At 33.5% G+C, this 17,120-nt stretch overlaps 1 protein-coding gene across 1 annotated transcript in view; it reads right to left on the reverse strand.

The window, feature by feature from the left end:
- LOC148946791 (transient receptor potential cation channel subfamily A member 1 homolog) overlaps nt 1–17,120 on the reverse strand; it is a 41,403-nt gene that overhangs the window by 13,844 nt on the left and 10,439 nt on the right. Inside the window, exon 3 of the mRNA XM_089097148.1 lies at nt 2,733–2,975. Within this exon, the coding sequence (XP_088953274.1) occupies nt 2,733–2,975 (243 nt within the window). The remainder of the gene's footprint in view (nt 1–2,732; nt 2,976–17,120) is intronic.

Below are 17,120 nucleotides of genomic sequence, written 5' to 3' on the forward strand. Positions count from 1 at the left end.
TAAAAATTAATCGAAGATAGCTTCTAATCACAGATTGAAATTTGGCAACTGTACATCTGATAGATTATAATTTATTAACGCCGCTTTAAGCCTTTTGAAAGGGTCGTATGTTCCACCTCACTTGAATAACTAATTATATTTTTAAAGGATATTGCTCAATGATCGTACAGACCCCCGAGGTATGAATCATATCTAATCTTTGAGTAAATAAGATATTAGCCATTTTTGAAGAGAGTGAGAGGGACTGGAATTCTGGAGTCACGGCCAGAAAGGCCTGGCCAGAAAGGGCGAGAAACAACAGGCGAGACGCTTTTCTTTAGTACATATTTTATCAAACAATTCTTGGTAACAAACTATAAGTAAGGAGTGACTCGGCCCAATAGTAACTGAAACTTTAAAAAACGGAATTTTGATGACAATAGATACAATAAAAGAATTGGCTTTTTATATTGATTCCAAATATATTAAATTCCTAAGTTTAATGCTACCCATCAAATGCTACGGTCTGAAAAAATTGGCATGGGTTTTGAAAAAGAGAAGACACTCCCAAAAAGCTATGGAAACTTAACAAAAATTGAACCGTCAGATTCAGAGTATCAGAAAACCCTACTATAGAGGTTTCGATCTCCTTTCTCCAAATATAAGGAATTCTGTATTTTTTGCCAGAAGAAAGGTCACGGACGCGTATTCATTTGTTGTTGCCTTTTTGTTTTTCCCACAGTGATCGTATCGAATCAATCACCTGGGAGAGGGCTAAACCAAAGAAAAATCAAAAGTTATAGTGCCTTTTTAAGCGACCAAAAAGAATGAAGGGCAACTAGCCCCCCACGCATCTTTTTCTGCCAAAGATATCTGATCAAAATTTCGAGATAGCCATGTTGCCCAACTTACCTAAAAGGTCCAATAACAGTACCTCTTGGGATGATATGACCCCCCTCCCCCACAGCTCCTGAGAAATGTGATGTAAGTTATTCAATGTACCCACTATTTACTCATAGTGTTTGTTAATGAAATCAATACACACATTTTTCGGGAAGGTGGGGATAATATTCTTTAGGGGGCTATTTTCTACGAGAAAATTTTTCCATGGAGATGGAAGGTTCTGGGATTGAAATTTCCTGGGGAAATTTACAGGAAATTCTGTACGAAATATTCTTTATTTATTTTACTTACTCTTTTGCAACTCAATTTTACGTTTGGAAACAGTCCAGGGAAATTTTCAACTGGGTTGGAATTTATGGGTGATTTTCTCGATGGTGGGAGGGGTGAGATTTTCTGCGAGAGAAATTCTCAATAGGGGAAATTTACATTGGATAAAGTTTCCATTGGTGGGATTTCCGGGGAAAATTTTCCGGGGGAGAGTTCCAGCAGGATTTGGAAAATGCCTGAAACTAATAAAAAAAAATCTTTTTCATATAAAAGTCCGCTAAGGAGAATTTGACAGGTGGAACTGTCCACAGGGAATTTTCCAGTGGAGGGATTTACACTGAAGGAACCCCCCATGGAAGAATTTTGTTGTGGTGTGTTTTTTCATTGAGGGGGAGGAGGATTTCCCGGCATTATCTGAAAAACGATCAGAAATTAAATAAAAAAAAAGTTTCTTCGACCCATAATAAGGAGCAACATTAAAACTTAAAAGAAAAATTATTATTTCATGTAGGAGAGGTGCTTCTTCCTCTGAAATCATTTGCACTTTACGCTAAGGTTTTACTTTTTTTTACCAAATTCTTTTAGATTAGCTCCTGAAACACAAAGGTTGTTTAATTGAAATAAGAAACTTTCTTAAAGTACTTAAAATTTCAGCATAAAGAAAGAGGGATTGGGGATAACGAAGCACCCGTCACATACAGAATAACTTATATATGTTTAGTTTTAATGTTACTCCTTATTTTCAGATGAAAAAACTTTTTTTTTTAATTTTATATTAGAATAAGTTCGCAGTTACATGTTATGGAAAAGAGTAAATAATCTGGAATATAGCACAGTTGCAATTAGATTTACTTGTATTTAAGGGCAAGGCATGTTTTAAAATCAACATTGTCTCATCTAAAGGCTGTAGCCGATAATGTACAATTTTTACATAATGTTGTATTCATTGGCATTCGTTCTATCTCTTTCTGCAAAGGCAGGATCTCGTCGGGTCTTTCCAGTTTAGTAGTTTTTCTCTTTTTTTGAATTCCATCCTAATTTTTATGTCTCTCTTCGCTTCTTTTTAAAATAATTTTCAGTTAAATGTTAAATCTCCTTCTAAATCTTTCATCTGTTAAATCTCCTTGTCTTGTTCCAATGTTATTTTATTGTGTGTGTTTTAGATAAGTTTATTTAGTTTTTCGTAGCCCACTACGAGCCGAGCTTCTTGGGCTTAGTAGCCGCTATACGTTTGCAATAGTTTTTATTAGTATTATTAAAATGGTTGATTAATAGGTACGATCTTTTCATTGGAACATGGTTCAACAATTATATCTTATTGAAAAATAAAACAAAGTTGTGTAAGATAGTCTTTGAGCTATAGTTGCTAAATTACCTCCCGAGATTTTGAAAAATGCACTTTTTGATGATTACATTAGAAAAAAATGAAAAAATATGCCCCCACTGTTTTTTGAGATTTACTTTTTATATATCTTTATTTCTATTGGAATCCTGAAAAATATCCCCCCTACATTACCCCCTGCGAAATTTTCCTGGAGATAAATCTGAAACGCGTAAATCTGAAAAAGAATAGTTAAACGAACCTTTGAGCAGCTCTTCAACAACATGGATTGCGTTCATTTTAACAGCTATTTCTAAAATCAAAAACTCCCTCTCTTGAAATCTAATGTAGACCTTTAAGTCTGGTTCGCAAAAGCGTAAAAAGGCAATGTCGTCGTAGTAAAGACATGACAAAATGAAAAACTGCTTTTCATTTTCATTAATCACAGAATTACAGAAACACTCGAGCTCGCTGTATAAAGCTGCTTTCTTCTCTTCATTGCCGTCTGGAAAGAAACATAAAAATTTCACATAAAAATAGAGAAATGGCAGAAAACTAGTGAGGTGATAAAATTTGCATTATCGCTGCTTATATTCTCAGGTAGTTTAAGGTCTCACTGTTGATCGTTTGGATTAGAAAAAGGTGAAGTTGGGTGGGTAGGGTGGGGGAGGGAAGGGGTAGTTGAGCATTGAAGAGTGATGGAGACTGTTGTTATTATTAATTTCTTTTATATTTTTGTTTATCTGTTATTATTTTTGCTTCAGTTATTTATTTATATATCTATTTTTTCATATATATAGTTTATAGTCTATTTATTTTTTATTTATTTATAATAGTTTTAATTAAATAGTTGAGGTTTAACTAAATAGTCGAGTTAAGTAAATAGTCGAGTAAATAGTCGAGTTAAGTGTTACTCGAGTAAATAGTCGAGTTAATAGGTAAGTAGTTACGTCGACTTTCGCACGACCGCAAACCTTCATAGGTTTTCTCCAGCGCGAAAGTGTTGTTTAATTAATTAATTTGTTTGTGAATGTGGATTAATAAACTTATGAACTTTAACTTGTGAATTAGTGTGAGAAAAGTTAAGATTGACGTCCTGTTCTTATCTTGTTCGAGGTTTGATTGTGGTAATGAAGCTGAAAAGGAATTTTGGATCCCAAGAACATTTGCATAGTAGAAATTCCGAAAAGAACTGATTCCAATTTAGTTTTTGAAACATAAAAAAAAGCAAGAGAATTCCAAAAATAGAGCAAACACCAATCAACTGACGGCACGCCACCGCCGAGCATAATTGTGTCCACCACCACTGAATTTTATTTCGGCGCTGCTTCGGGGACTACAGCCAGGATTCACTGAGAAATTTCAAGGCTATCCACTTGACGTAGACTAATATTTTTTGGAGAAAAAGACCATATGTTTCTGGTTTAAAGCTTACTTATTAGTAAGTTTTATATTTGAGTCTAAAGTCCAAAAAAATTATTATGCTGTGTTATCGCTTTTGTTTTTTCTTTCCTTAGCTGTATTGAGGCACATATTTTTCAGCTTAAAAATGTGGTCTGTCATAGCACTACAAGAGAAAATGTTCAAATACAAGCATATACATTCTAAAATCCTACAAAATTAGTTATTACCCAAAAACATTAATTATGTAATATCCCTTAAGGGCGAATCATTTTGCGGATTACAAATGGGAATAAGATTTCTCATACCACACAAGATTTTACGTCTATGCAGTACTGAGACTTTGTGTAAATTAACCTTGATACTTAATTGTAAATAAGCCTTACACTTTTTTTGTGATAACATGTAATTTTCAATTCAAAAGGAGCATCAAAATAATAAAACCTCAAGTTCAAAATAATTCTGATTCAGGACCTTTACATATTGGCCATTAAACTGCTTCGATAGTTCGTTATTGGTAGTTCGTATACGAAAGAAGATAATCTGTTACTTCGAATGGATGTTCCAAGATATACAACTTGAAAGCATTCAACAAACAACAGTATAGCTAGGAATGCGTGTTCTATTGAAAGATATTTAGCTTTTTTCTGCAATAAAACAATAAAATCGTCGAGGATGTCACTGCTTCCAAATTTTGCATTATCGCTGCTTTTTTCTCATCTGGAATCGGAATAATAGCGTTCACCGGAAGTTGAGAATCCATCAATGCAGCCTCAACACTTTGTTTTCGGTCAATTCCTTGACATTTTAAGCAAAAGCTGTCATTACTCTGCCCAGAAGTTTCCGTCATTATATTGTTTTCACCTAGTAAAATAAAGAAGTCTGTATTTTCCTTATGCTCTCTAATATTATCTGAACCTCCTTTGCCAATGGCGAATAGTACTTATTTATGAATACGGCGTCAAAATGAGAGGTTTTAGCCTTTTTCATAATACTTCTATTTTTCTCATCAAGAACTCTGCTAAATTTATTTCATCTCCTTCAAGCAAAACTTGTCTTAGACAACATTTCAGCTCTTCTTGGGAGTAGTCATAGTTCGTACTAAACTGCCTCATTAGCCTAGAAGGTTATTCATTATAAAATTGAAGATTGTCTCGTCTGAGTTTGTAGAAGATGATTTGTACAAACAAATGTAGCACATCTTTTCTCTCTGAATCATAATATTTCTCAGATTCAAGAAGAGGCTCAATTTTTGAACACTTTGAACACTGACTGTCCTTCTTCACTTCTAAAAGTCTTTCTATATGAAGCTGATTCAGATAAGCCAGGAAATATGCCTTTTTTCTTAGTTCGTTTAGTATTAAGTGAACCTTTTTTCGTGTTTGTAGCAACAGATCATCTCTTCTCTTATCAAAATACTCACTGGTTAAAACCTTCAACATCATTTGAATTGGCTTTATTTCCTTGGTAATTGGATGTTTTAACTTTACTTCTTCTTCAAGACTGAGGAAATCTGCCAAACGCATTCTTAAGCTGCACTTAATATCCTCAGTCGTGTCATCAAAGTCCACGTTGAGCACCTGCATTACTTCTTCAAGAGGTTTCAAATACTTAGGCTGAGGATCGTCTGGTTGTACCACAGTGGAAGCTATTTCTTTTATGTAAAACTTTCTTTCTCAGGTCCCAATAAAGTTTTGGGATATATCCATAGGCACTGATGAGTGTATCAGTGTATGCAGTTGAAGATAATTCAAGCGAAATAAAAATACAATTCCGGTACAAACAATCATGTTATATATATGAGTAACCACGTAATAATAAGTGACGTCATTTTCTATTTAGAGAGTTGCATAGCTAGTAAACTACAGATTCTTCAGAGATATTGATTTAAATAAGATTTTGTTGAAACATTTATCTTAATCTAGTGTTATCGCTTTTGACCAAACCGTAAAAAGGAACAATAGTACAAGAGCACATGTTACATTAAAAAAACTGCAGCGCATTCAAAAGATACGTGTTTTACATCATCTCTTGTCAAAAGATACGTGTTTTGTATAATCGTGTATATGAAGATAATTTTGTCGAAAATTACATTTTATTCTAATAGCATATTTTATTGCTTATAAAAACAACGTATATACAAATATCAGCTTTCAAAAGAGCCTTCAAATACCTCTTCTGTCATTTTCAGCGTCTCACATTGAAGAAATAAAAGAATAAAAAAAGAAACACAAAAAGTGATGTTCCCTGTGGCTTCAGATGCGGGACTGAAACTCTCCTATAGCGATTTTTTAACTATGAGGATTCAAATAATGTTTTCCTTTCGATCATAAACCATTTTAGAAAGATTTCAAGATGTTTTTTTTTAAATTCCCATAATTTGTTTTTGCAATAAAGCTTTACCATCAAGATTAATCAAAATGACAATTACCATTCCTGAATCAGCTTCGAATGGAGACAACTTCCCCCTCCCTGCCAAGCCTTAGAACCACCACTGATCGCCACAATAGCAGATCCAGATCTTGTGACATAGCTCTCCCCTTTCTTTTTCTCTTATATTTAAAGACAGTGCCTGTGTGTCTCCCAGGTTAAGCACAAGAGAATGTTCAGGAAAATTTAAACTGTATAAGCCCTGTGCGACCTAGTCTCCAGTCTCCACACTTCCCAGTTTCATTCAAGTGAAGCGTGGAAGAGCTATTGCACTACACCAGACAATTTTCTAATGAATTCGCCCGAGTCCATTGAAAAATGACAAAGCCTAACATAAAATAAAGTATCTTGCTCATCTTTCAGGTGTACCACACACAAAAGCCCAAAAAATGGCATATTCAGTAAATCCTCAGTAAATAGCCTATGACAATAATATGTTACTAAGCCCAGGGAAAGGAATTTTGACCTACTCTAGAGAGGGCATTGGAATTCAAGTGAGAGATTACAGATTATTTTCTTCAGGAATTTTGTCATGAGATTCTTACGTGCACATAGAATTGGAAATAGTTATTTTAAAAAGAGAAAAGGGTTGAAATATTAATTGTTTTATCAACTATGGGATAAATCTCAGGGAATGGTAAGTCCATTAAGAGACACATACTATTTTTTTTATTTTGGAGGGATGTTTTGATTTAAATTTTCGAATATATTTAAGGTGGGAATTTTAGATGTATAGGTGTGGTCGGTATGATACATAAGTATCAAATGAGGATTGTGGGTAATATAAAGTACTGTGTAGTATCGGGAATATATATGTAAAGTCGATATTAATAAAGCTGTATACATTTTAGGCAATGATACGGCATCCATTAGACAACCATGCATCAACCTCCGAAATCTACAGTTTAAACTTTGTTCATTTTAAGCCTTTTTTTCATATTTTTATTAGTTTTGCGGATCGAGAAGGCTTATCTCAGTAAAACCGAAAGGGGGATGATAGAATAATGGTTCTTTTCCAAGACTAAACTCAATGATGTGTATGCTTTTTTTCAGATATTCCCCATAAATATTTTATGGGCAAGAAATTAAGGTTAATTGTTCTTAGATAATGGACGAACTATAGACACAAAAATTAAATTTTAGGTCAATCTACAGAGTTTAAACTTTGCTCATTTTAAGCCTTTTTTTCAGATATTTATTATTTCTGCAGATCGAAGGGGCATATCTGAGTAAAATCGAAAGGGGGATGATAGAATAATGGTTCTTTTCCAAGGCTAAACTTAAATATGTGTATGACCTTTTTGCAGATATTCCCCATGAACTTTTTATAGGCAAGACATTAAGTTTATTTGTGTTGTTTCCCAAGGGGTTGCCCTAACTGTAGTCCAAAATGCAAGGAAATAACTAAATTGCACACACACATTCACAATATTAGTGAGTGCAGATATTCCCCATGTATGTTTTATGGGCAAGAAATTAAGGTTATTTCTGTTGTTTCCCAAGGGGTTACCCTAGCTTTAGTCCAAAATGCATGGAAATAACTAAATTGCGGACACACATTCGCAATATTAGTGATTGCAGATATTCCCCATGTATGTTTTATGGGCAAAAAATAAAGGTTATTTCCTGTTGTTTACCTAGGGATTGCCCTAACTTTAGTCCTAAATGCATGGAAATAACAAAATTGCACACACACATTCACAATATTAGTGATTGCAGATATTCCCCATGTATGTTTTATGGGCAAGAAATTAAGGTTATTTCTGTTGTTTCCCAAGGGGTTACCCCAGCTCTTGTCCAAAATGCTAGGAAATAACTAAGTTGCGGACACACATTCGCAATATTGGTGATTGCAGATATTCCCCATGAATGTTATATGAGCAAGAAATTAAGGTTATTTCTGTTGTTTCCCAAGGGGTTGCCCTAGCTTTAGTAAAAAAAAACAAGGAAATAACTAAATTGCACACACACACACACACACACACACACATAGATATTCCCCATGAATGTTTTATGGACAAGAAATTAAGATTATTTCTGTTGCTTCCCCAAGGGTTGCCCTAGCCTTAGTTCAAAATGCAAGGAAATAACTAAATTGCACACACATATTCGCAATATTAGTGATTGCAGATATTCCCATTTAATTATGATGAAAAAGTTCGGTGAAATAAAATGTTAGTAAAGAGCAGTCCGTGTCCTTCAAATTGACTATTACATACATGACCACTGTCCAAATCATTTTTAATAACAGACCAACTTTAAACACAAAAATTATAATGACAAGGTTTATTTCACTAACAAAATAGCCTTTTTATTAATTTAATACCGATAAATAGTGGAGTTTTTTCTTCAGCATTGTTTAAGAATGATTAAAGACGATGTCTGATAAATTTATCAATACAGAAATATAAATAGGTTTTTATTTATTAATTTTTTATTTATTTTTTATGTTCAAACAGTTCGGTGGAATAAAATGTTAGTAAAGAGCAATCCGTGTCCTTCAAATTGACTGTTACATACGGGACCACTGTCCAAATCATTTATAATAATAAAATGGAGTCTGAGAAATTAATCGACACACAAACATAAATAGGTTTTTTATTTATTTATTTATTTATGTTTATTTATGCGGCTGTATCAATGGTACTCTAAGGTTGTTCATATAAACTATTTGGCTGTCCCAGTGGTACTCTCTGGCAAATTATCGACACTACCTAGTTTAAAGTATGTATTAAATCAGTAATTTTCACACATTGGAAGGATAAATACTTGTATCATATTTAAAGAAAAGTGGAATTATTCAGAGAAAGTGTGTACACACTATAAAATCATCGTTGCGTTGAATGCTGACAAAGACCGATATTTGAAATATGAAACAAGCATTAATGGAGATCTTATTGGAAATGTATGTGTGCATTGTCATGACAGTGATGAGCTAAATTTCATTAGACTACCGAAACCATTCAACATTACCCATGGTGGATATGCAAGCGTGTGAGCTCCAGAGAAGATAGCGCTAAAAGAGAATGCCAAAATGAAAATAATAGTTGATGAAAATGGGCATCTTCTTGCTAATGGTTCTGGTAACACGTTAGCCGTTGATAGATCAAATTGCCATAGTTCTGGTATTACTATTCAAATAAAAGCAAAGGGGAAAAAAGCCAACTGCTGCACTAATGTCAAAAATCATATCTTGTCTACGTGCCAGAACTGTTACGTGTGTAAACACAACGCGCGAATAGACAGTGAAATCGCTAGCAAAATAAAAAGGACATTGGCAGACAATATCACTAATGAATATAAAGATAAATTGATGAAAAATTAAGCGCAATTGAAGATTATTACTACTGTTGATCATATTGCCAGTGAACCTAATAATACCAAAGATGAAACGCATATTGAACCTGTAGATTACACCTCAGTAAAAATAGTGCAAGGCTCGAAATGGAATAATGATTATTCTACTGGTTATGAACTAAGAGAAGAGAGTAGCTACAGTATCAAGAGGGAACATAATGAATTATTTTTTGGAGCAGATTCAAAAGGATAAAAGTTGTTCACTGATATTAATAATGTATAATAATGTATGTAACCTATTTTTATGTTAATATTCTACATGTTGTTATTTCAATAAAAATATTTTATACATTACTTTGTTTTATTACCATTATTTTTAGGGTGCGCTAGCAAGTCAAACGTTTAGAATGTTAAAAAGTCAGAGATGTAAGAAAAGGAATTTTCAGAGACATAGATACTATTAGCAGACTCATAAGTCCATTAATTGATGACTGAGTATCAAAAATCAGTAAAAAAAGTAGTTTTGCATATAACAAACTCAGCTACACAGGTATTTTTTTTTTACCGTCAAAAGGATTTTACAATATTTCACAGAATCAAGAGACTATTCAAATGTCTCAGAATCTATGCTCTTGCAGTTTACATGTAACAAAAATCTACCAATTATCAATTAATGCAGGTATTTTTTCTTAGCATCAAAAGGAGTTTACAACATTTCACAGAATCAAGAAACTATTCAAATATTTCAGAATCTATGCTTTTTCGGTATGTATGTAACTAAAATCTTCCATTATGAATAAATACAGATATTTTTTGGCATCAAAAGGATTATACAACATTTCAAAGATTCAAGAAACTATTCAAACGCTTCAGAATCTGTGCTTTTGCAGTTTGCATGTAACTAAAATCTTCCGTCATCAATTAATTCAGATATTTCTTTTTTAGTATCAAAGTATTTTACACCATTTCAAAGAATCAAGAATCAAGAAACTATTCAATGTTTTAAAATCTATGCTTTTACAGTTTGCATGTATCTAAAATATTTCCATTATCAATTAATACAGGTATTTTTTAACATCAAAAGGATTTTACAACATTTCACCGAATGAGGAAACTATTCAAATATTTCAGAATCTATGCTTTTTTAGTATGTATGTAACTAAAATCTTCCCTTATCAATTAATACAGATATTTTTAGCATCAAAAGGATTATACAACATTTCAAAGAATCAAGAAACTATTCAAATGCTTCAGAATCTGTGCTTTTGCAGTTTCCATATAACTAAAATCTTCCGTTTATCAATTAATACAGATATTTTCTTTTTTAGTATCAAAGGATTTTACACCATTTCAGAGAATCAAGAATCAAGAAACTATTCAAATGTTTCAGAATCTATGCTTTTGCAGTTTGCATGTATTTAAAATATTTCTATTATCAATTAATACAGGCATTTTTTTTAGCCTCAAAAGGATTTTACAACTACAACATTTCACAGAATCAGGAAACTATTCAAATGTTTCAGAATCTATGCTTTTGCAGTTGGCATGTAACTAAATCTCTCATTATCAATTCAGTCATGATTCATTCCCCAAACGAGTAACACCTTAGGCGCTCCGTGTCGTGCGGTAGTTATAGCTCAAAAGTGAAATAGCTTTTGTGATTAAGTTTTGAATTGATGAAAGAGATTTTTTTGTGTGTGATTATTGATTTGGACTTGAGAATTGCATGGAGTAATTGAGGATTACTACATTGAAGACGACGAAGTCTGTGTAATCTGGCATAAAGGACTTTAGTCATTACAAGCAGATCCTATTGATTACCGTCGTTGGAAAAGGTGTTTGCCGTGCCAAACGGCTAAAAGCACTTCACGCTAGCAACACCATGGATAAAAAATCGTTGCCGGCTGAGGTAAGACTTATCCATCTGTCCATTTTTTCTTACTGCTGATTCATGGGACGAAATAAAATAAACCGTAAAGAAGTCTCATTTGAAGAGGGTCAAAATGATTATTCGTTATCTTCACCTAAGGATGGAGAGACTGTCAATTTCGACGCTGGCTCGGAGCTTTTCTGAATTTCAAACTATAGTGAAAGACAATGGAAAAAGATTGACGGTATCACGGACCAGTTCAAATCTCTGGAAACCTGGGTCAAATCGCTAGAGGAAGATCTATCTGGCCAATCGCAACAGTTTTCGGCAATCCAGACCCATTTTGGTGCTACTGAGAGTGAAATAACAAACTTAAAATCACAGATTAGTCTTGTTACATCTGAGTCAACGTTTCTCTGTGAAGAAAATAATCAGTTGAAGAATTGGTTAATGCATTGCGAGTAAAGAATGAATGCGAAAAAATATAGTGGTTTGGAATGTACCTTGCGATGATAAAGTGGAAGCTAAAGCGATTTTCAAAACTGTTTATGAAGAAGGAGTAGGTGTGAATGAGACCCCAGAATTTGTTGTTACAGAAGTGAAAAAGAGCGTAGATATTTTAAAGCTACTGTTTGGTCTAAAGAAGAAAAATAACGATTCTGATACATAATAAAAAACTTAAAGGAAAGACTGTTTGCGGTCATAAAGGTATTTATCTTAGTGATGATGCTCCAATGGCAGTGAGAGATTTTAGAAAACGGCTGCTTGAAAAATGGTCAAAGCTTGCTGATTGTGGTATTCAAGCATGGGTAACAAAATCGGTTCAACCTCTCCTTTGTTTTGATCGGCCAAACGGCCTGCATGTTTCTTTCTCCGTGAATGACGGGATTCGTGAATTGTCAGTGCCGATAAATCCTCGTAATGTTTCTATACAATACTAAGCTCTATCTTAATTATTTTAGTTTAATATGAGTTTTTGGGTTATTTTGAGTTATTGTTCTAGTGGGTTTTTTTTTTTATTTGATATGAATGTAATGTCGTCTCGTGTTTTTTTTTCTTGAAAAGGATGTTGTTGATGGAAAAATTTAAAGATAAAAAAGCAAAAATAGTGTATAATTTGTTGTGTGGTGTGGACCGTACGGATTTTGTCTTGAGTTCTTATGAATTGGTCTTGGCTTTCAACGATACTAGTCCTGGGAACAGTATTACTGTATTTTGGATTTTATGAAGATAGTTATGTTTGTTTTTTGTGTTTAGGTTTGAAGTGTGGAAGCGATGATACCAACTCGGCAAATGTTGAAAATAATAAGTGTAAGTTAACAGAACCTTTTCCTTCTCATATCCGTCACAAAATGATTTTTGATAACGGTTAATTTAGAGTGTAATAGGTTGAAGGGGCTGGAGAATTATTCACTCAGGATTAAAGATATTGGGGTGGGGTGCTCCATCGTGAAGTTGCTAGTAATGGCATTGGTGAGAAATATTTGGAAGCCCGTTATAAGTTCCTTCGGGATTTGAATAATGATTATGACCCGAGTGACTTTGCGGTTTTTCATTTAAATTGCCAAGGTATTAGTACTTCATTTCAGTACCTGTAGGAAGTTCTGCAGACTCAAGGCTTACAGGTTTTGGCCCTGACTGAGACAGGGTTGAAGTCTGAAACGTCATCTCTATTAGATGTTCCTAATTACCAACTAGTTAAAAAAACAAAAAAACAGGGAATTGCACCAACATGGACATTTAGCAGCATATATCAAGAGCGATCTTAATGTCTTGTCGATGTCTTCCCTTACTAAACATAAGGAAAGGGTGTTTGATTCGATGGTTGTGCAAGTATCTAAGCTTAATTTTAAATGTGTTCTTGCTATTATTTATCGACCTCAGTCTAGTAGTCTCGTAGAATTTATGAGTCTATTAGAAGAGCAACTGGACCTGTTGAGTGGAACAAGACAGCTGTATTTTGTGTGTGGTAACTTAAACATTGATTTGAGAAGTCTACATTCTAGTCAGAGAGTCAAGGAGTTTCTGGATATGATGCTTAGCTACGGGCTTAAGCCTACTATAAACATCTGTACAAGAGTTACTGAGAATTCTGCGTCAATATTGGATAACATATTTGTGAATACTGAATATAAGTCACCTGCTGTTGTGGTAAACAGTGTTTCAGATCGTTTTGGAGTAATGATAGCGGTGCCGCAAATCCTACTGTCGAATAAGGGGCATCGTTGTAACGTCATTAGGCCTATTATTGATTCTGAGGTTGTTGCCCGTTTTCAACTGGAAGTTGATAAGACTGAATTTAATTTTCTAATAAAAGGAATATGATATTAATCGGAAATTTGATAAATGGTACGGCACATTAACAGGTTTACTTCAGAAGTGTGTTAAACCTAAAAAAGTTTTCAGATATCAATCAGCAAAGAAACCATGGATTAATAAGAGTCTACTCTTAAATATGAGAAGGTGAAACCATTTATATAAGGATTTGATCCAAAATAAAGGGACAACTACTAGGTATGATTATAAAGCATATAATAACATGCTAAACTGTCTCCTTCGGAAAGCTAAAGCGGATTATTTTGCTTTCAAGATTAAAGAAGCAGAGGGAAATCCAGGCAAGTCTTGGAAACTTATCAAGTCTGTAATGAACCCTAATCGGCCTCCCTCGGAGCTTCAGGATAGTGTGAATTGCTATTCAGTTTGTAAGTATTTCTCTAATGTGGGGCACAATGAAGGACCCAGTATCCCAGTCCTGGCTCAAGATGGCGATTTTACACAATTCCTGACTCATAAGAGTGAAGTGTCTGCTTATTTAAAGCTGATTAAATTAAATGAGTTGTGTGAATTTTAAAAAAATGTGAAAACAGTGCAGCGGGATCGGATGTCATGACTGTGGAAGTTTTCCGTGCTATTTATCCTATTGTTTCTTGTCAGATGGTAATGCTAATAAATGAGTGTTTTAAGTCAGGTATTTTCCCTGATTGTCTGAAGATTGCGAAAGTGAAACCGCTTTTTAAAGAGGGTGATAGTTGGAATTTAGGTAATTATAGGCCTATTTCCCTTCTTCCTGTTATTTGTAGAATAATAGAGAGTCTGATAAATGTAAGAATGATTAGTATCCTAGAATCTAAGTCTTTTTTCGGTCTTTCGGATTTAGGAAAGGAATGTCAACTGAGCAAGCAGTGATCTTCTTGACGACATTTGTGAATGATCATTTAAATCGTGGTCTTAAAGTGGTATCCGTTTTCATTGACATAATGAAAGCATTCGATTGTGTTGACTATGAAATTTTAGTAAAGAAGTTAGATAATTGTGGTATCCTTTAAGAATTTTTGGAACTTATTAGATCATTCCTGAGTGAACCTATGCATATTGTGCAAATTGAAAGTGAGACCTCTAGCCCGCAGAGAGTGAAGGCTGGCATTCCTCAATGGTCAGTTTTGAGACCTCTTTTATTTTTTATTTATATCAATGATATTTACCGGTGCATTGAAGATATAACGATTTCGGATAAAGAGGATCGCGGACCCAGAACTATAGTTCCTAGTTTTGCTGACGATATACATTTTGCAGTTGCTGTGAGGACGGAGAGTGAACTTCTATTAATTCGAAAAAAGGCAATGGAACAAATAGAAAAATGGATGAGAGTTAATAAACTTAAATTAAACCATAAGAAAAGTCAATTTGTGATTTACGGGAGAAGCGAAAATTACTACCCCTGAATGGAGAAACTAGAAGTTGATAAGAAGGCTATAGAACGTTTTAGAGAAGTGAAGTTTCTTAGAGTGGTAGTCGATGAGTACTTGAGTTCCAAAGACCATATTAATCTAATTGCAACTAACTTTGCCTGAAAATTGGGAATTATAAGGAAGCTAAAGCGTACTTTTCCAAGACCGGTTCTCAGAATGCTTTATTCCTCCCTTATTCATCCATATTTGATTTATTTTGTAATGGTTTGGTTTTCAAAGTTTGTGGGTCACCTATCGCAGATTAGAGTATTACATAATAAAGATGTAAGAGTACTTACTGGGGTTGATAAGCGTTCCTCGGTTAGAGCAAGGTATGCTGAACTACATATTGTTCCATTTTTCGGATTGATTAAGTTCTATAATGCCCTTTTTATGTTTAAACTTCAGAATAAAATGCTACCAATTTGCTTTCAAGATTGTTTTATGCCTGTTTCTAGTGTACATTCTCATAGTTTAAGACATTCGAATGAATTTAGACCAACTAAGCCTGTGATAACTAGGTCAATGTTTTGTATCCGCCCTGTTAGCCCTCGTGCTTGGAACAGTCTACCAGATGAGATCAAGAAGGTGACCGATGTCTCTGAATTTAAACGTTTGTTAAAAGAACACTGTTATAGGGTATATGAGGGTTAGTGAGTCAGTTCTCCGGTCTCTTTTGCCTTTAATTTGTATTTTTTTTTTTTTGGTTTTGTGTTTGGCTAATGGATAGAGAAGGACAAGGTCAAACATGTTGAATGCTGAGAATTGATGAGTTACTAATGAGTAGGAGGGTATAGTCGCTTATTAGTGATTTTTATATGATAGTTCTTTTTTTGTTGTTTATAGGCCTAGTTGGGATAGTGATCTCCTGTACAAGCTTAGCTTCTGGATTTTGTTGTTTTTGGTTGATAAATAAACCTTAATCTAACAAAAAAATACAGATATTTTTTAGCATCAGAATCTGTGCTTTTGCAGTTTGGGTGTAACAAAAATCTTCCATTATCAATTAATACAGATATTTGATAGCATCAAAAGGAGTTTACAACTTTTCACTGAATCAAGAAAGTATTCAAATGTTTCAGAATCGGTTCTTTTGCAGTTGTAACAAAAATATTCCATTATCAATTAATACAGATATTTTTTCACATCAAAAGTATTTTACAACATTTTACAGAATCAAGAAACTATTCAAATGTTTCAGCATCTATAGTTTTGCAGTTTCCATGTAACTAATATCTTCCATTATCAATAAATACTGATTTTTTATAGCATAAAAAGTATTTTACAAAATTTTACAGAATCAAGAAACTATTAAAATATTTCAAAAACTATCCTTTTACTGTTTGCAAATAACTAAAGTCTTCCATTATCAATTAATACAGATATTTTTTAGCATCAGAATCTGTGCTTTTGCAGTTTGGATGTAACTAAAATCTTACATTATCAATTAATACAGATATTTTTTAGCGTCAAAAGGATTTTACAACTTTTCACAAAATCAAGAAACTATTCAAATATTTCACAATCAATGCTTTTGTAGTTTGCATGTAACTAAAATCTTCCATTATCAATTAATACGGGATTTTATAACGATGTTTCAGACTCTATACTTTTGTAGTTTGCATGTAACTAAAATCCTGGTTTATCAATTAATACAGGTATTTTTCACCATCAAAAGGATTTTACAACATTTCACAGAATCAAGAAACTATTCAAGTGTTTCAGAATCTATACTTTTGCAGTTTGCATGTAAATAAAATCTTTCATTATCAATTAATACCAGTATTTTAGCATCAAAAGCATTTTAAAACATTTCAAAGAATCAATTCCAAGTGTGAGAGTCAGCAGTGTGATCAGCAGTGTGAGAGTCATTTTAAAATGAATAATACGAAAAAATCACTCTAATTGCTCCCATCTTGTGACA

This window comes from Artemia sp. Qi Xiang Cuo, chromosome 11 (genome assembly GCF_049724085.1).
Source record: "Artemia sp. Qi Xiang Cuo chromosome 11, ASM4972408v1, whole genome shotgun sequence".
Taxonomy (NCBI): domain Eukaryota; kingdom Metazoa; phylum Arthropoda; class Branchiopoda; order Anostraca; family Artemiidae; genus Artemia; species Artemia sp. Qi Xiang Cuo.